This window comes from Pyrus communis, chromosome 16 (assembly GCF_041283825.1).
Source record: "Pyrus communis isolate YQ-2024b chromosome 16, ASM4128382v1, whole genome shotgun sequence".
NCBI lineage: Eukaryota > Viridiplantae > Streptophyta > Magnoliopsida > Rosales > Rosaceae > Pyrus > Pyrus communis.
The window spans coordinates 241,041-261,779 of record NC_142580.1 but is presented as its reverse complement, the minus strand read 5'-3'; the positions used below and the strand labels follow the sequence as shown (position 1 = coordinate 261,779).

At 38.9% G+C, this 20,739-nt stretch overlaps 2 protein-coding genes and 1 pseudogene across 2 annotated transcripts; 2 read left to right on the top strand and 1 right to left on the bottom strand.

Annotated features, from left to right (window-relative positions):
• Positions 1-3,157: 3,157 nt before the first annotated feature.
• LOC137732314 (cytochrome P450 86B1) lies at positions 3,158-6,030 on the bottom strand. Its single transcript, XM_068471621.2, has 2 exons — positions 4,585-6,030; positions 3,158-3,847 (listed from the first exon to the last, which is right to left on the bottom strand). Exons 1-2 carry the CDS (start codon positions 5,938-5,940, stop codon positions 3,443-3,445), a joined length of 1,761 nt encoding a protein of 586 aa, XP_068327722.2. The 5' UTR covers positions 5,941-6,030; the 3' UTR covers positions 3,158-3,442.
• A 3,149-nt stretch (positions 6,031-9,179) lies between these two features.
• On the top strand, positions 9,180-14,654 carry LOC137732193 (serine carboxypeptidase-like 35). Its single transcript, XM_068471490.2, has 7 exons — positions 9,180-9,684; positions 11,644-11,748; positions 11,840-12,138; positions 12,244-12,558; positions 12,685-12,821; positions 14,076-14,168; positions 14,258-14,654. The coding sequence occupies exons 1-7, from the start codon at positions 9,408-9,410 to the stop codon at positions 14,529-14,531; spliced, it is 1,500 nt and encodes a 499-aa protein (XP_068327591.2). The 5' UTR covers positions 9,180-9,407; the 3' UTR covers positions 14,532-14,654.
• A 901-nt stretch (positions 14,655-15,555) lies between these two features.
• Positions 15,556-17,166, top strand: LOC137731187 (uncharacterized; annotated as a pseudogene).
• The last annotated feature ends 3,573 nt before the right edge of the window (positions 17,167-20,739 follow it).

The following is a 20,739-nucleotide window of genomic DNA, read 5'->3' as shown; positions in this document are numbered from 1 at the left end:
AGCTCCTTCCATTCTTTTTCTTCTTTTTCCCCGCCTCCCTCGTATCACAACCGTGAGAAGAATATGAACCATCATTTCCTTTTGGTGCCATCGGTGGCATCGAACATGACTCCGCACTTCTCCGTCAACACTAATTCACACCGGCCTTTCTTTCCCGATTGATTGGACCCAAGTTTGCATAGAGAAACAAAAAAGAGATAAAAGGAGAGCATTAATTGGATTGTTGGAGCTTCAGTTGTGTTTGCTGGAAAAAAGGGATATCGTGGCTTGTTGGGGAGTGTGAAAGCCTCCCTTTGTGTTTTCCCGATGGGGTTGGTTGGAGCTTATACAGGTTCTAATTGTTTTGAAATTCTTTCTATTTATTTCAGGGCACATTTGGCATTTTATTAAATAAGTTTTTAAGTTGGGTGTAAAGATAAGATAAACGAGTTCAAATAATTTTTTTTTTTTTAAATCACTTCCAAATGAGCCATTAATACATAGCTTGACCATCAAACACAAAGAATGTAGAAAATGCATGCATGCATTACATGGACATGAATTTGAACTTGAGTGAGTATAAGAGTGTATACTCCACTAACTAACACGAGTTCTGCTCTCTTAATTAAGGTCTTCATTTGAGGACCTGTGAGGACCAAATGCATATTAACTACAAAATTATATTAGTTTAGATCCAATGGATTAAAATATTTGATAATTTAATAAAACAAAACCAACTTATATCCATAAACTATTGGAAAACTCATTTTGCTTGTTTTGCTTTATTAAGTTGTCAAATATTTTAAGCCTTTTAGATAGACACTTATATAATCTTATGGTTAATATACACTTGGTCCTCCGTCCTCAAAATGAACCTTAAAAGAGCAAAACTGAACTAACTCGGTTATATCTAGGTCTGCAACGGAAGTGTTCTATTAACATTTAAACCCTAGCAAACATCTAAATTAAGTACTCAAAGCCAAATCATAAACATTTTTCATGCCGAGACTAGCATAATCTTTAGGAGTGATTGGCACATTCACATACAATGAATAATATTCAAGGGACACCGTATTACTCATTTCTTTTAATGATTGCGTGATATTATTTCTCTTTCTTCATCGTGTATATAAAAATTAATTCGATTAGAGACCATTTAATCTCTAATTAATATGAATAAAAAAAATTGAAGTGAAGGAAATTATAGTTACTGGCCTAATGCCACACGAGCATGTGGCAATTTTTTATTGGGGTGTGATATCCACACACCTCTTTTTTACTTCTCATGCACTCTTCTAATTTTCGACCGTCGGATCGAATGAATTAAAAAAAATTAACGGACATAAATTAACAAAGGGTGTGTGAGAAGTGAAAATGGGTGTGTGGATAGCACACCCCTTTTTTATTTCACATCTTATTCCTCATTATTTATTTGTAATTTTTATTTATGTTTTGTTTGAATTATTTTTAATTTAGTTGTTTTATTTTAGGATCTTAATTAGGTTGAAATTTTAAATTAAGTTGTTTTATTTTCAATTCATCCCTTTCCGTTCTTCACTCCATTATTCAGATTTTGTTTGTCTATAATTTTCACCTCTAAAATAACAGTTAATCTAGAAACAGCGACGGTGAGAAAGGCGAAGAAGCTGGTGGAGGAGGCCTTTATTAATCTATACTTTACTTTTCTTGGTCGACAGATAGAAGTGGCTGCACTTCTCCATGATATAGGTCAGTTAGGGTTAACAACCTAACTCTATAGCATATTTTGTGTGCTTGCTTATAAATGGATGCCGGTAGCCACCGATGCTTTAGGCATTTACATATGGGTGGATATGGATTTTAAGGGGAGGATTCATACTGCGAAACACAGCACCCGTTATTTTTAAATGTCTACTTTTATCTTCTTGTTCCATGCATGTAACGTGCTGAAACATGCAGTAGTACGCACTTCTATGTGGCTTTCATTCTATTTTTCTTCCTGCATCTTTTCAGCATTGCTTTTATTTTCTTATTCTGATTCTGTTGGAACGTAGAGATCCCTCAGAGGAAAAAAATTTTGAGAACTTTCTCGATGAGGAGGGCATAGAGGAGACCAAAAAAATCAGGATTATAATGTATCAAGGGAATGGGTGAGCAGGTCGCTGCTCCTCCTGCCACGTTATTTCTTCCCTGTTATGCTTGCATAAATTTCAATGCATTTGAGTTTGATGCTATAATCTGTCAGAACTTCATAATGCCGAGATGTACTTGCCATGCCTCTTTCCCACATAGGAAAATGTTGTATATTTCAACACATGCACTAATATGTGCATCCTCTATTTTCTCCATTGACAGTTTATGCCACTTAATAACGCATTTTTGAAATTTCATTCTGTTTTCAATATATATGCAGTTCCGATCTTTGTGCAGTCTCCTTTGTAGACATTATTGTGGTTGTTAACCCTTTGCAACTGTTGAGCTCTGATATACAAGCACATAGTTTATAGTTAGCGAAGCTTTGATGAGTATTATATGAGTTATTACTAGGCTAAGTACTGAAGCCTAAGTAATCAATGAGAACAAGCTCTGCATTTAGGATTCTTTTCTACGATGAGATCTGTGGATGGAAGTTACATCCTATACCAATTATATATCCACGGATGGTCAGAGTCAACTTTCAAACAGGAAAAGCTAAAAACGGAACAGAAAAACCGACTGCAAACCTGCAGGGATGGATGTTTAGGTCATGAGTTGCTCGCCAAACTTGCCTTTACTTTTGCGGTCGACCAGCGAAGCTTTCGTAATTGAAATGCCTTGGAAGTTGAGAAAATTGAAGAAATCCAGTAAGGGCTTGTTGAATTCAAGTGTTTATCAAATGCTTTACGAAACGACCAATAGATTTAGAATCTACCATGTAACTGCTATTTTATCACATACATCATGTGATTCACCTGTTTCACCTGGTATTTGCTTATATAACGAGGTTCATGGTCCGAACACAGCATGCATTGGAAAATCAAGTAAGATAGCATCTATGCATCAGAGTGGCTACTATATTTGTGCATGGAGTAGTAGTTATGTTTGCAAATTGGTGGTTAATTATAGCTTTGGTTAGGTTAGGTGAGAGAGAGAGAGAGAGAGAGAGAGAGAGAGAGAGAGAGAGAGAGAGAGAGAGAGAGAGAGAGAGAGAGAGAGAGAGTAACACATTAATTTTATGGATTATTAAAATATTGAAATACATATATGATGATAAAATCCAAATTATGAACAATCCAAGCTTACACAATTACTAGATCGATTATTCAAATGCATATAGATCCCTCCTAGCAGGCTAGCCCTACCATCTCACTCTAAAGATTTTCAATCATCTTCCCATGTATTCATGTATGGCAATACCACCATTTATCTGTATACGACAACAATATCATAAACAACAAAAAAGAAGGCCAAACACACTATATATGTACTATATATTAATACCATACTATATATTCAGCAATTTTTGACGCTCAGCACGGTCACGCTTTTGGAGAGTGACCTTCAACCCATGCTTCATGTACATCGTCAGTGCCAGCCTTGGCTCCACCGGATGGTTTTCGACCACCTTGACGCGGTAACGGTAGATGATGGAGGCAGCGACGAACTTCATTTGGTAATAAGCGAAGTCTTTGCCCAAGCACAGGCGAGGACCACCGTTGAAAGCCGTAAATTTGTATGCAGACTCACTCATGAAGCGGCCGTCCGATGATCGTAGCCATCTCTCGGGCTTGTACTCCCTGCAGTCCTTCCCCCAAATCGCCTCCATTCGCCCCATGCTGTAGATTGCGTATATCACTTTTGTTCCCTTCTTCAATATTGTTCCATCTGGAAATATGTCATCTTCAACTGCCTACGTATATTCAATTGATCAGTTAAGTTCAACTCAATTAGAAAACTTAATTAATTACCAATCAAATTGTATATTTTATTTTTTGGATTATTATAGTTACAAAGTAGCTAGCTTAGTCTCTGCAATCTTCCTAACACGAAACAATTGTTCCAATGAATATATGTAGACAGAGTTGGCCAAGGGAATTGTTATTAGCACTCCAAAAATCTCATTTGGCACTCCAAACTTTCTATAATTAGAAAGAAAAATACACTTGTGAGGAGTGTAGAATGAAATTTTTGGAATGCTAATAATAGTTCCCTTGGCCAATTAGGTAAACAAGAATCTCATAAATTAATTAAGACCCCTCTAGGTAGTCATTGTTGACCAAAATTACGAGTAATGCTATTTTTACACCAATCTAACGCAAGTATTGATATTCTTTAATATATGTGAGTTCCACATACATTTGTATTTCTTAAAATGTATGTCAATTTTTTGCGTCAAAATAAAATTATTAGAAGTTACATATCAATACATTACAAGATTCATACGAATTGGAGAACAATTTTTATCCCACTATTATATCATGATAAGCTTATAATTATATGGTTAGTTGATGAATGTGTGAGGCATGACAAGGCCCCATAGCATGCTAGGCATGCATGCACTTAAAAATGGTTAATTTGAGTAAATTACTAATTATAAAACAGAAAATAAATAATTAAAGTGCATATGATTTTATAAACTGAACTTACCTCCTTGTGATCTAGTGGAACTGAAGGGTACAACCTTAGAGCCTCTGATAGAGCTGCATGAAGATACTCCATCTTCTTTATCTCTTCTGGCTTGAATACTACTGCTTCGTCGTCGTCGCCATTATTTTTACTTTCATGATCATGATCGCGATCGGATGATGTTCTTCCGCCCACAATCCGGCATACTTCTTGAAGAATCTTGTGCTCCACCTCCGGATTCTGATGAAGCAGCCAGAAGAACCAGCTCATTGCCACCGATGACGTGTCTCGCCCTGCAAGTATGAAGTTGACGCATATATCCCTCAGGAACTTGTCCGAAAACGCCTCCCCCCTCTCGTCTTTCAAACCCATAAAAACCGTTAACAAGTCTGATCTAATATGCTTGTTGTCCTTATCATCATCATTAGAAGCATTAGAATTATTGGTGGAAGAAAGTAGTAGTGGGAGCTCTTTCTTCCTTGTCCGAATGACGTCATCCGCAAACTCGTCCACTTCTCTTATGGACCTCTTGAGCTTCCTCTCTGCACCCAAGTTTAAGTACCTCATGGTCTTCCACAAGCACGTTGGGGTCACAAAGCGCATAAGTGTTGCTTCTGTCGCGTCCTCAAAGGCCTGAGCAAATGGTATTTTGGGTAACCCGGGCTGCAAGCAACCAGGGTCGACCCCAAACGCGATCATGCAAACGTTGTCAAAAGTTAACCTCAAAAGAATGTCTTGGAGGTCGATTGCGGCCGAGTGTTTGATGGAGTCCTCCAAGACGGGCAAAAGCCTAGCGTGGACAAGTTCAAACAACGAATCGACCGTCAGTTGCCGGAACTTAGCCGAGTGGAACTCGATGCTAGCCGTCTTCCTTTGTCGCTGCCATGTCTCGTCGTTCGTGTTGAATATGCCATCCCCGAGAAGATCTAGAACTGAGTCTCGGAAATAAGGGCCTTTGGGGAAATTGGAGAACTTGGTCTTGAGAAGGTGCTCCAAGTTACGAGGGTCGGAAGTGATGACAGAAAAGAGGCTGCTAAACCAAGGGCCTTGGAATAGAAACGTGCCGTTTTGGCGGTAAAGAACTTGGGAAAGCCACTCATATAGGTTGGTTTGGAGCCCAAGTACGGCAAAAGAGAGAGAGGGTAGCATACCAAGCACCGGCCAAATGGGTAGGCCATGGTGCTTCTTCTGCCTCAACGAGTGTATGGTAATGAAAACACATAGAGCCAGAAAGAGCTCCAAGATTTGGATGTGGTGAAGGAAAAAGAGTTGCCGCGAATCAAAGATTTTGGCCACGAAAGTCTCGGAGAAGGAGGGGGAGAGGAGGGAGGTGAGATTATTGGTGGGATGAGGAGGGTGAGGAGGAGTGGTGATCATGTTGTTGGAATTAGAGGAGAGCCTATGTGATGAGAGTGTGTGGTTTATTAATATTGGTTTAATTAGGTTGAGGAGTGGCACGGTGGAGGTCATGTGTTATATGGGTGGGGGAAGGTCATGATTCATGATCTGTGTTTTCTTGGCGTGCATGTTTTCTACTTTTTTACCCAATAGGTTTCGGTTTGGTGAGCTGAAATGTATTCTGGGCATCAGACGTAGTTGCTACCCTTTCATTTGAGCCAATTTCTATTTAAGGAAAAAAAATAATGTTCTTACAACATTTGTATCGTTTTTCTAATTGATATGGGAATCACGTGTGTTGACAGACTCTATCTTTATTAAATAAGTGATACAAATATAGTATAGAAAACGCGATAAGTGTAGCATTACTCTTTACGAAATATTCTTTTAGGGCGTTATACACAATGTATTTTGAAATCAAATCTTCTGCACCTATTATTGATTGACATGTATTAATAAACCTAACCCTCTTTTAACTTTGTTGCCATAAACTTAACAGGTGTCAATCAATGATAGAAGACACAAAGATGTCACACACAAAATTGGTGCGTAAGGTTTGATCTCACGTATAGTAGTGATTCAAAAACTCCATATCCACATTAGGAAATATGCAAAATTTCTATCTAGGTAGTGTGAATATAGATTTATTACTAGCTGGTGTGAATTTGGAGAATATGGTATATATCTCTCGTCTTTTGAAGACTTGAGGTTTAAAGCAAAGAATGTAGGTCGTTCTGTGTGTTTTGTTTATTTAGTGGGATAAGAAATCAAATAAAAAGGTCGACGCGTTTCCAGTGCGGCCAAAGGGAAGATAACTTTTGGTTTTGGAGTGGAGATCATCCAGTGTGGAGGTTGAGAAGTGGATGCGGCAGATAACCTAAGATGCAACTATTTCTAATTTTCTACAGTTTTCGTTTCTCAAGTTTCCTATTTTTTTATACTACGTAATTTCTAATTAATTAGTGGGAAAATTGCACACGCATACGTGGGGAAAGCAGACCACTTATATTTCAAAATTGTGTGTTGGCTATGTTCGATGATGGGTTAGTTAACTTATAACTTAACCTAAATTAACATATATTTTGAAAACTAATTTTTATAGTTATAAATATAACTATTAAAACTGGGTTAGGGACTGGTTGATGTAGCTAGGTCGCTTCATCGGCCTTAATCTTAAGAGTAGTTTTTTGTAAAGTTCATATATAAAGTTACCACAAAGAGCTTAGCAATTTTTAAGGAAAATAATTTTTTTGTTTTTTTTTTAACACAAGTAGGATTTTGTAACAAAAAATGTGGTAACCAACGACTAAAGAATTTCGCGACTATTCAATTTCACTTTATCGTGCTCATCCAAATTTCACAATTGTTCCTCATATTGCTTTTGGTTATAGTCCAAATTTTACTTCATAAAATAAAGTCACACGTAGAACAAAAAATTATGCTATCAGCAGGAATTTCCAAATTGATAATAAAACCATTAAACAAGAAAAATGGGTGTACAAGAATAAAATAAAAATGAGTGTTTAGAGAACACTAAATTAATCAATGGTGACACAGCAGTGGGCTTTAACTTTAAGGCTAGGGTTTTCGTAACCCAAATGTAAGTGCGTATGTGGGTGGGCACATATATTTTGGGCTAAATACCATCACCAAGAAAATTTTGAGGCCCAACATATTGAATATTGCTAAGGAGCCGAATAAATCCTAATACTCCCAAATTGTAGTTTTCCCAACCGACCATGATCATCTAGCTAATCAAGATCCGCCATATCATAAGGTAAATGTTTTTGGTCAATAGAGGTCAATCGGTTTCCTTAATAGGAAAACTAATGAAAATAATTTTAAAACTTTCATTTTTTAGTCGAAAACTTTGTTTGATGATAAAGACAAGTAAATCATAAAATAAAAAAATAAAAAAAGAAAAGAAACGTAAGCAAAAAGAGTGTGCAATTGCACCTATGTCGCTTCTGATCTGCAGCTAAGCTGCTTCCTTTGTTATTTGATCAAACGAAACAAAGAATTTGCCGTCAAGTTCTTTATCCGTGACCAATGACCCACCAAGCGTCTCATGCTATTAATGCGTAAAGAAAAAAAATGGTTCAAATATCCCTTTGCCAAAAACAAGTGCCGGTCCAGCGCGTGAGTTGTTTATTAATTTTTTTTATTATATTGAACTTTTGTCTTTTTCATTAAAATTTTTGTATTTTTTTATTAAATTTTAAGTCATTTTCATTAAATGAAGTTGCAGGATGGTTTTTTGTTAAAATAAACTTATCCCATACTATTTTCATCAAAGCTCCCTTCTTTAATTTGTGTGTATATAAGTCAATCTCCAAAAATTCTTTCGTATAGATAAGGCAAAGCTAAAAAATACCCGTAATTAATAGGTTTTTTTTCATCGTTTACAGTAAAATATTTATTTTACAGTCATTCCTACGTTCTTCAAGATTTTGATTAGTTTGGTCGTGATTTTTGTAATCTTTATGATATCACAATTACTTTGATTCCACGGTTTCTAAATTTCATTTAATTCAACGAGAAATCATATAGGGTATGGATAGTCTGACTGGTCGCAAAAAAAAGTTCAACGTTGATTAACTAAGCCGCGTGCATAATTTGTGTGGAGGGTAGAGTTGTTCTTTACACAGAAATCAGAATAGTATGCATGAAGAGTTAGTCATGACTCGTAATAGAAATCAGCTGCTCCTCCGAGTTGGAGTTGTTGTTTGATGATCACGGCCATGTTTTAACAGGAAAAGCAGCGGCAGCAGCAACAGCAGCATTTGGTCAAACAAAACCTAGTTGCTCGGATACATGTGGCAATCCTAGCATTGCTTACCCTTTTGGCGCAACTCTTGATTGTTCCTTCCACGAGTCGTTTCTTATTGCCTGCAACAACACTCAAACTACAAATACTAATGGTACCGATAATAACGAATGAAAATATGACTTCACTCTCTCATATTCAATTTAATTATTGTGGTTAGTCATTGTTAGAAAAAAAATAAAACATTTAAATAAAGAAAAGAAAAAGGGCATTGCAAAAACGAAAGGAAAAAGAAAGGGAACTAAAGAAAAGCACAAGAAGTAGTGAGAAATCAAATGTAATTACCATGATGGGATGTCCCCAAAACCCCCCACCCCTCCCCCCAAGTCCCCCCACTTGATTGGCCCTTGGCCATTCCTTTTTAAATATATAAAAAGCTGTCTGTCTGATCGAACGGACACAAACTGCATTCTACTTTTTATCCCATTCAAGATTCAGCCCTCTCTCTCTTTCGGTCTTCCCCCCTCGGAGTCGGAGTCTCACTCACACAAAAAGCACCCAAATTTGCACACAGATTAATTAGAACAATATTAATGTATATACAATCAGTGGACAGCAGTAGTAGTTGCTAGCAGTCTCTGTCTGTGTGTGTGTGAGTGTGTTGTGCTGAGATTCTCCAATGGCTCTTAATCCTAATCTGTTGAACATAGTTATGATATGGAGTCTAGTACTACTCTTTCCTGTGATCAATGCTGTGAAACATGAAGAATTTGAAGTGCAGAGACTACTGGGAGAAGGTGACAGGGTCACCAACTTGCCCGGACAGCCGCCGGTGTCATTCCCGCACTACGCGGGCTACGTCCGACTTCCCAATTCGGGGAAGGCCTTGTTCTACTGGTTTTTTCAAGCCCAAGAGAATGCATCTCGAAAACCCCTCGTCCTTTGGCTTAATGGAGGTCAGTTCCCTCTCTTCCAATCAAATTTGTTTTTTATTTTGGATTTTGCTAGGGCCGATATACATTTCTGTACGAATATACGAGACACATTGATATTTTGAGCAATTAGATTAAGATTGTCAAAATACAATAATACAAATTTAATCATCTAACGTACTTGTGCTATGCCTTATCGAATTTAAAAAAAAATGATAAGATAGGGGATGTTTTAAAAATGTTTTTTTCTTTTTAATATAATTATTTTTCATGTGCATTTCATTGGGTTGGATGAGGTTACACTTTTTCCTCTCATATTTTTTTCATTTGATTTTCTTTTTCTTCTTTTTGAATTGTGTGTTGGCGTCTGTTGAGTTGAGAGGCACAATTTGTTCGTGTGCTAAATTACAAGAGTTTTAAGACAAAATAGGCGTAAGAAATCAGAAAAAAACATTAGATTTTAGAATGGTGGCTTTTTCCGTTATCCTTGACGGCGAGAGCCGGTTTGCCGTGATCTCTCTCCACTCTCAGTCTGAGCACACCAGACGGACAAAGTACCATCTGTTCTGTCCAGTAACGGACTTGATTCTCTGGTCGTCTCTGGGTCTGGAGTATCTGGAGCATAGCAGAGCAGAGAACAGAACAGAGGGCAGGGAGCATCCCATCCCATCAAACTTCCAACAAAGTCAAAAACTTTTTACAGTAAGGAATACTTGCCGCCCCGCCGTTACCTTTAACGGCCGTCCTGCGAGTACCCAACCCAAGAAGTGCATTCCCCCAGGTCCTAATATGTGATAATTATACAGGAAGGAAGCAGTCTTTGGCCTCAATTTTCACTTGGGATGATTTTCAGTAAAATCCCATGGTTGAATCATGAATAAATAGCGCAGTTACGCTAATATATATATATATATATATATATATATATATATATATATATATTATTTTAGTGTATAACAAAATTATGTGTGTTAAACAGTAAAATCTAGCCATTCATAAAAAGCAGTGTTAACTGATTCACCGGTGTACCCTACGAAGAACTTGTGAGTCTAGTCTTTATTTTATAAAAGCGCTGCCCTCTTGAAGCGGATAGAGATGCCCATCACATGTGGCTCTCAAATATTGTTGGCAATGGCATGGCATGCAAATGGGATATTATTGCCTGGCCTGCCTGTGCCCATCACCGATTCACTGCCAGGCCTCTGCTCCTATTATTATTAAATGTTATATTTCTTTTGGCCGAAATTATTTTACAGAACCGAGAGAAATCTAATGTTTGGGTTTAATATAGTATATTAAAACAACATGTGATAAAAAATTTGTGTCATGCGAATTGCTCTGTAACTAATAAGTCGTGTTGGGAGCCCATTATTCTCCCGTGTTCTCTAATTCATCGTCCAATTTCATAGCAATATACCGTTTTTTTTTCATTATTCTTTCTTTCCCGGTTTCCACCCCCACCACCACTTCAATTTGTTTGTTTCTTTGTTACAGTGGCAAGCCTGGTTCTGGAAGGCTATGCACATGCAAATGCAATACTCAATGCCCCATTTTAGTCATCGATCCCTACTCACTAGTCACTGCCGGACAATTTGATTCGTTTTACTAATTTCGGCATGCAATTAAAATTAAGATTATTAAAGTCCCCTCTTCTCTTTGTTTCTTCGCATTTTTGTGCTTTTACTGAAATTGAGAGATAGCTAGGTCATCTAACCTTTTGAATTTTAGGCGTTTTTTACCCTTTTTGCTTGATTAATAATGGTCCATGACAATGATATATTGGTCCAATAATACTAATTTTGTAGTATAAAATATATATACACACCTTGGTTCGTGTGTATTACAAACAGTGTAGTGTGAGTGTGACGCCATCTTCCATCATCCAATTATCATCTATCTCTGATCTGTGCCAATGATTTATTTACCAGGAAAAAAAATTAAGATATGCTCTAATTTAATTAATTATAATTATGTATATTTCAGGACCTGGGTGCTCATCTGTAGCTTATGGAGCTGCACAAGAACTGGGCCCCTTTCTTGTTCGAAGCAATGGAACCCTAATTCTTAACGATTTCTCCTGGAACAAAGGTTTATATTAATTAAATAATTAATGTCATCAAATTAATTAATATTGCATAATAAGCTTGATTTCTTGAATACTTATGATGATGATGATCAGTTGCCAATGTGCTGTTCCTGGAGTCACCTGTTGGAGTAGGGTTTTCTTACACAAACAACTCCAAGGATCTGCGTACACTGGGCGATGGAATCACAGCAGCTGATTCGTATGCTTTCCTGGTGGAATGGTTTAAGAGGTTCCCAACCTTCAAACCCCACGATTTCTACATTTCTGGGGAGAGCTATGCTGGCCATTACGTTCCCCAGCTTGCTGACCTCATCTACGACCGAAACAATCGAACCACCAGATCATCATCCCCATCAGACTCCTCGTCTTTCATAAATCTCAAAGGTTTCATGGTGAGCCAGCCTGCATGAACCCTAACCCTACAGACATAATTAACTCATTTCTTTATCTAGCTATAATTAATCATTCCATCGCATGATAACTAATTATTGAATTAGATTGGGAATGCTGTGATCAATGGACCGACAGACAACAGTGGGATGTTTGATTATGCATGGAGTCATGCCATAATCTCGGACACGCTTTACGACAATTTAGTCAAGAAGTGTGATGTCGTACACGATGACAACCAAACAGAAGAGTGCAATGATCACATTCGAGCCTTCTTACAAAATTATTCTCAAATTGACATCTACGGTATTTATGCACCCCTCTGCCTCACTGATCCATCTCCATCTACTACTACTTCTCCCAAACCAACAAGGATTAATAATTTCATGAAAAATGTTGCACCTCGGCTGCTTACTCAACATGTAAGTCATCAATCATTGTCGAACGAGTTTATCTAATCTAATTCATTAGATAACCAGTAATTAGTTATGTAATTTTGGTGTGGTTAATTAATTATGTAAAATGTGTGTGTGTGTGTGTGTGTGTAGGAGCTTTGGCAGAGGCTACCATCAGGGTATGATCCCTGCATAGAGGATTATGTTGAGCAATATTTCAACAGAAAGGATGTTCAGAAGGCCCTACATGCCAATATTACTAACCTTTCCTATCCTTACTCCCCGTGCAGGTAACTATTATCTACATATGTAATTTGATTCATGCATGTATGTATATACCATTTATCTTTCTCTCGATCCCTCTGGAATTTAGGGGGAGAGAGATCAGAGAGGTAGCTGAAAGTTAATTTCAAGAATTGACTAGAAGAAACATGCACGTTGAGAAATCAACGAACTGGAGCTTTCTTTCTGTTTCCACACTGCCACAAGGCCCGGATCATAATTAATGAAATATATCTTACATTAACATTTATCCTTTTGTTTTCTTTTCTCCCCAATAAAACACAAAAAATTAAAATATTTGATAAATATTAATATTATTGTGCAACCGGAAATGAATAATGTAGACAGATAGATATCTAGAAGATTACAAATTGTCGACACGTCGTTTTCAATTCCTTAACCATGGTTGTACCCTTCCCACCTAAAACCAGTCAGGCTAGCTGTTATGTTTTGCCTCCATATTTGTCTCTGTTATATATTAGTCAGAACAAATTAATCATCTGATACCAAAGCAAGAAAGCTGGTACCGGTACCGGTACTGGTAGGGATGTGTGCCTGTGGTGATATTAATTTGTCAAAACTCTAAATAACAAACACAAAGTTGCATGCCGCCGGAGGACCCTCCTTTACAACTCTAGCTAGGGTGGGGAGTGGGGACATGTGCAAGTTGGTTTCCAGTATGGGATCGCAGTTATTATAACATTCTCGAATTTCACTTGCTTTTTTAATTTCCCACCTCAAATTAGGCATTGTTTATTCCCGCAACATATTGAGTGTTTGATATCTTATGCAAGAAACCCTAATACCTAAATTGTAGATATATATGTGTGCATGTGGACAGGAACGGAACTAGAAACTTTATCTAGTGGGGGTGACCTTAACCTCCAAACTTTAGAAAGAAAAAAAAATTAATTATAGTAAAGTATATAATTTAAGTGTTTTACTTTTCTTGCCAACTTGTAGACATTTTTTCATAATAATAACTTATTATACATATTATTTGAAAATTTCAACTAATAAGTATTTAAACATGATAAATTCGAATTCTTTATAAGCATCTTGATTTTTACACAAAACTCAATGAGGCAATTTGCCTCCAGTGGGCCTTAACTGCCTAGCTCCGTCCTTGCATGTGGGGTAATTTTCTCAAGTTACCTTGAAAAATGCAATGCATTAGAAATTGAGATGATGCATGTTGAAGTAATTCTTTACGTAACATATAATATATGGTATCTTAATTTGTTGCTTCTTGTGGCATGCAGTGGCGTCATAAAGGAATGGAAGGACTCGCCTGACACTGTACTGCCAATCATTCAGAAGCTCTTGAAAGCTGGCTTGCGTATTTGGATTTATAGGTAATGAACTTAATTAATGATAACTGCAGTAATAACTTGTAATTTGTGATAAATAATAATTAAAACCCTAATGAATTACATGCATGCAGCGGTGACACGGATGGGAGGGTGCCGGTAACATCAACGAGGTACAGCATAAAGAAGATGGGTTTAAGAGTAAAGCAACCATGGAAAGCATGGTTTGATAAGGGTCAAGTGGCCGGGTGGGCGGAGACGTACGAGGGCGGCCTGACATTTGCGACGGTGAGGGGCGCAGGGCACCAAGTCCCGGTGTTTGGACCTCGTCAGTCTCTTTCTCTATTTACCCATTTCCTCCATCCCAATCCCAACACTACCCACGGCCTCCCTTCTTCTCGCTTTTAGGCTTTGAGCTAAGAATAGGATGCTACTGGCTAGCTAGGGATCGTTGCATTTGCACTTTTACAGCCAACAAGGTGTAACATGACTCATAATTAAGTTTATTAATAACATATAATTCCAATATTACGTAGTATGTTTTTCATCAAATGAATTATTAAATTAAGCCAATATATATACATGTACAAGCAGTATATGTCTATCAATGTATCAAGGCTTTAATTTATATATGCATAATAAATTCACCAATTTAATTCATATATGAAATGTGTAAAGGGTAAAAGAATTATACATCTCTCTTTTTGCCAAGAACACGCACAGAAGGATCATATAACGCACACAACCTTTATATGTGGTTCGACTCTCCCGAGATTGGAGATTTGTAAGCCGTCCTCCCGAGAAGTTAACACAAGGAAAATAATTTAACCCCCCCTCCCCACAAGAAAAAAGAACCGATCTAGTCTGTTTAATGTGGCCCATTCATTTGAAGAATTTTACACAGGAATCCTTGTCCAGTTCAATTTCCATTGGTTAATGTTAGCCCACCTTAATATTATGCTTTAGGGCTGGCCCAGTTCAATTGAGTGTTCTTTTTTTTCTTTTCTTTTTTTTTCTCTTTTTCAGTACGTCGATATTTTTACATTAAAGAAATGAAGAGTTCAGCTAAGCCACACAATGAGCAGCTTAATTTGGTATCGAATTCACCATCCACAAGATTCAAACCTAAGACCTCTCACTCTAAACGAAAAGGATACCACCAGATAGTAGTACTGAATGACTCAACTGAGTGTTATTTGGGTTGGTTGGTTTTGTTGGATCGAAATTAGGAGTTGGCAGCAGCTTCGGAGTTCTGAGCTTCCTTCTCCGTCGTCTGGTCTGCTATGTGTGTGCCTACTGATGACTGACTTGTACTGAGAGTGGGAGTATTCATCCCAATCAATTCTATCCAAATGGCGTTCCTTTTCCTTACTAGTTGTTTGTTAAGGAACTAACTTTACGATTTGAGGTTCCTAACATCCCTTGTCAAGGAATGGCATTAGATATGCTCATGCCGAGGTCAGGTTGTCCCACGGAGGGTTTTACAGTTGGATTTGCTGTCGGAATTTGGTCTTCATGGACTTCCAAATGGGCTACCGCACTCCGCCATGCTATATGTGAAAATTAACGCTGTGCTGTTTTTATTTTCAGGGTGTGAAAACGAGCTCTTGCTAAACAACCCATGTTTAATAGGAATCCAAGGCAACAGCAGTTTGAGGCAGATTTGATTCGCCTCTTCCTATATACCAGGTTGCTCTCACATTACCATCTTCCCATATGAAAACAAAACCACTAATTTTTGCTCCACTAAAGCCCTTTCGCTTCCAAAGAAACAAATTTAGATTAACTTCTTGTTGGAGCTACCTTTCTCGCTCGTATACTGTGCATGCTGCGCTACTTTTTGTTTTGAATATATTGGATGTTGCCAGCTACAATCGCTTGGGATGGGATGCGGATGAGGCAGATGTGGACGAGATCATTGACATGGCTAATAAAGCCTCCATTGCTGATCAACAGATACAAGTCCAAGAAAACATTCATCTCCAAATTAAAAACTTCTGCGCGTCTATGGATGAAGTTCTTTTCCCTGATGTTAAGAAGATAAATGAGGGAACCAAATCACCTAAACAATCAAATGCTTGACGAAGTGGTCTTAGTTTTGCTATTGGTAGGAGTGGTCCACCAGTTAAACATCATGGTGAGCTTTTTATTTTTGTTCTTGGCTTCTTATTCCTCTGTTCTCAGCAATTTTTCGGAACATTGACTACTAGCTTAAACTTGCGTTTATGCTGATAGTTATGATTTTCAGTACAGAGGTGCCCGAGACATGGCCATTAGAGCGCACTGATGTTTCTCAAAAGTTGTAAGATCTCATTGGCTACACGCTTGGTATCAAGCCTTCTCAAATACCCCACAAGGAAGCGGGACAAAGGTTATTTCTAAATGGTGAATGTGATGTTGGTGCTGTGGTGGCCGTGTACCCTGGTGTAGTATATTCCCCAGCGTATTACCGCTACATTCCTGGATACCCAAGGGTTAATGCACAAAACTCATATTTGATCACAAGGTATGATGGAACTGTGATCAACGCTCAACCTTGGGGTTATGGGGTTGAAACCCGTGACTTTTGGGATGGTTTAACCGTACCAGAAACCAGGCCTAGTAAGCAGGGAGATGAGAAAGGTCGAGATTGGATCTGGAGACTCCTCAGTAAGCCTTTGGATCAGAGGAAATTGGGAAAAAGTGGCGACGTAATAGAGCGGAGGCGCCCATTAGCTTTGGCTCATTTTGCAACCATCCGGCAAAGGATATGTCTCCAAATGTTATGGTTTGCCCTTATGACTTCCCACTGACCGAAAAAGAAATAAGGGTCTATATTCCAAATGTAATATTTGGAGATGCAGAAGAAGTGAAGATCAAAAGATTTGGAAGCTTTTGGTTCAAGAGGTTCGAAAAATAGCAGCTCAGATGTTCCTGTTTTGAAGAGTCTTGTCCTGGTGGCTACAAGGGCACTTTGTGATGAAGAAGTGCTTCTGAACTATAGGTTGAGCAACTCTAACGTCGGCCAGAGTGGTATACTCCTGTTGATGAGGAGGAAGACTGAAGACGGTGGAGCTAAGTTTTGTTAAAGTTGGCATCTTGTGTTTTATGTATTAGGTTCAAAGGTTCTTTCTGTTAGACCAAGTCATCCAGCTCATGTTTAAACTCTAAAGTGCCTGCCATCATTACAACTATAGTGGACATGTGATTGCTGACTCATGGACAGCAGGGAGGGCAGTAACCTGGACAGAAGGAATACTGCACTGGCTGCAATATTCCTTGACAGCAGACCTCATGTGCTCTGATGTGTTGCAGCATGGGCAGCAAGCACGCCAGTTTTAGTTTATTGTGTGTGTGTGTGTAAGATGTATATAAAACATCTAACTGTCATTTTGTAATATATATAACAAAGCCTTCCCGTAAGGCCGGGGGTGTATGAGTGAATTATTTATTGAGATCAGAAATTCTATCATGGTATACTGAGCCTTTCTGTCTAACGACAAAAGATCCTTGTTTTTTTTTTCTTCCGCATCACTGTTTCCATGGCTGAAACTAATAATGTCAACCCTATTTTTCCCCCTCCTGCAACTTCATCCGTCAATCCCTTCTCCTCTTCCATGACTACCATAGTGAATATTAAGCTTGATCGTGCCAACTATCCTCTATGGTTGGCGCAGATTTTGCCAATACTGAAGAGTCGTGACCTGATGGGTTACGTCGACGGCTCTCTGGACTGTCCTCCGAAACACTTGGCTGGAAATACTGCTGTCAATCCGGAGTATGTTACATGAGTGCAACGCGATCAAATGGTTCTGAGTTGGATCAATGGCTCGCTGACTGCTTCCGTTCTAGCAACTGTTGCCAGCAAACGCACATCTCGTGCGTCATGGGAGGCTCTTGAGCAGCGTTACGCATCCACTTCTCAGAATCGCATTCTCTTTCTGCGCAATGAATTGCTCCTGACCAAAAAAGGCGATCTCTCAGTAGCTGATTACTTGGATCGTGTCAATGCTATTTCCGATAATCTTGCCCTCGCCGGACAACCAGTAAGTGATAATGAACTGGTTCAAATTATTCTTAATAACCTTGGACCTGCATTCGAGATGACTGTCAATGCAGCTCAGGCACGTGATACTCCGATCACGTATCCAACCCTTGAAGCCCTCCTTTTGACCACGGAGAGGCGCATGATGGAACAAACTGTACCTATGGTGGAAGCTACTCCAGTCAATGCTTTTGTAGCTGCAAGAGGACGTGGTGGACGTTCTCGTGGAAATGGACGTGGTGGTTTTCCGTCCAATCGAGGTGGTGCTTCTCCTATCAACCAGCGAGGTTTCTTTCCTCGCAACACTAATCAACGTAATCCTGCCATTGATGGGGAACGCTTCAGTACAAGTGGAGAGCGAATCACTTGTCAAATTTGTGGTAAGCCTGGCCATCCTGCTTTAGATTGTTATCAGCGCATGAATAGTGCTTATGAAGGACGTATTCCAACCAAACGTCTTACTGCTATGGCCTCTTCACCAATTACTTTGAATCGACAACAAAATGGCACCTGGTTACTGGACACAGGAGCTAATGCCCATGTCACTCCTGATATTCAAAATCTGGTAAATCCGAAGGAGTACAATGGTAATGAGAATATCGGTGGTGTAGGTAATGATACTGGCCTTTCCATTAAACATTATGGTTCGAATAAAATCAGTACTAAGGCTTGCTCATTTGAACTAAACAATATCCTTCATTGTCCATCCGCCTCCACTAGCCTTATTTCTGCCCATAAATTCACTCTTGATAACCATTGCTACCTACTAATATTTCCTCATTTTTTTCCTTGTCAAGGACCTCAAGACCCAGAAGACGCTTTTCCGAGGGAGATGTGAGAATGGGTTATACCCATTTCCAGGTGGCGGTGGATTACCCCAGTATCCTATGTCAACGTTCTTAGGTGTTAGAGTCTCCGCCAAAAAATGGCATTCTCGTCTTGGTCATCCTGCGTCTTCAATTATTAAGCTTTTAATTTCAAATAATCAAGTACCAAGTCATGGTACTGCCGATGTACTGTTTTGTGATTCTTGTCCTTTGGGCAAGAGTACCAAACTTCCCTTTAGCAAGTCCGAGTCTGTGTCTCACTCTCCTTTGGAACTTTTGCATTCCGATGTGTGGTGTTCACCAGTTATATCAATTGAAGGTTTTCGTTATTATGTTTTGTTTGTCGATGATTTTTCTCGCTATTCTTGGATTTTTCCCATGAAACACAAATCTGAAGTATTTGGCATTTTTGTCACATTTAAGGCGCATGTTGAAAAAATGTTTAACACATTCATTAAAACCCTTCAATGTGATGAAGGTGGTGAGTATAAGAGTCAAGCCTTTAAACAGTTTCTTGCGACTCAAGGTATTTCCCAACGGTTTTCATGCCCTAAACATCCTGAGCAAAATGGAATGGCGGAACGAAAACATCGCCACATAGTCGAAACTAGTGTTGTCATGCTTTCCCATGCCCACATCCCTGACAAATATTGGTTTGATGCCTGTTTGACAGCCACATATCTAATTAATAGGTTACCAACTAAGGTTTTGTCAAACAAATCTCCATATGAAAAGCTATTTCATCGAACACCGATTTATGTATCCTTTAAAGTCTTTGGGTGTAAATGTTTTCCTTGGTTGACACCCTATGCCAAACACAAACTTCAACCCAAGTCTAAGTCTTGTGTTTTCTTAGGATATTCGTTGAATCACCAAGGATACAAGTGTTTGGATTTATCCACGAGACGAGTGTATTTGTCTCGCCATGTATTATTCGATGAGGATTCATTTCCCTTCCAGGAACTTACATCTCTCAAGGAAAACGTCTGCACAAAAGGTATCTCTCCACCCTCTGAGCTTCTTTTTCATTTTTCAGATCCTCTCCCTGGTACACCAACTACCCACAGTCTAGCCCCACCCAATGTCCAACCCGCCACTACAACTAGGTTCCCAGATACTCCACCACTAAATGAACCACCTGCTCCTACTCCCAATCTTGCCCCCATTACCAGTTCTCGTGAACCTCTCCCAAACCAAGATGAGCAAGAAATAGTTGCTGCTGTCCCTGTGAACCCAACTCCGTCACAACCCTGTGATCCCGTGCTGATTCCTGACCCCCCTCTCATCCATCCTATGACCACTCGGTCTAAAGCTGGGATACAAAAGCCAAACCCGAAATATGCCTTGTATGTTAATACTGACACTCTGGTGGCAGAACCAACATGTTTTAGTCAGGCCATAAAGCATAAAGAATGGAGGAATGCAATGGCTCAAGAATTCAGTGCCTTGCAGCGCTGTGGTACGTGGACTCTTGTGCCTTACCATCGTGCCATGAACTTATTGCCAAACAAGTGGGTTTTCAAGATTAAACGACGTGCAGATGGCTCGATTGAGCGCCATAAGGCTAGGCTTGTGGCTAATGGCTTTCATCAACAATCCGGGATCAACTATACGGAGACCTTTAGTCCAGTTGTCAAGCATAGTACCATTAGACTTGTGTTGAGTCTGGCAGTTTCACGGATGTGGCATGTTCGACAATTGGACGTTCAGAATGCATTTTTGCATGGGTATTTGAATGAGGATGTGTACATGAAGCAACCACCAG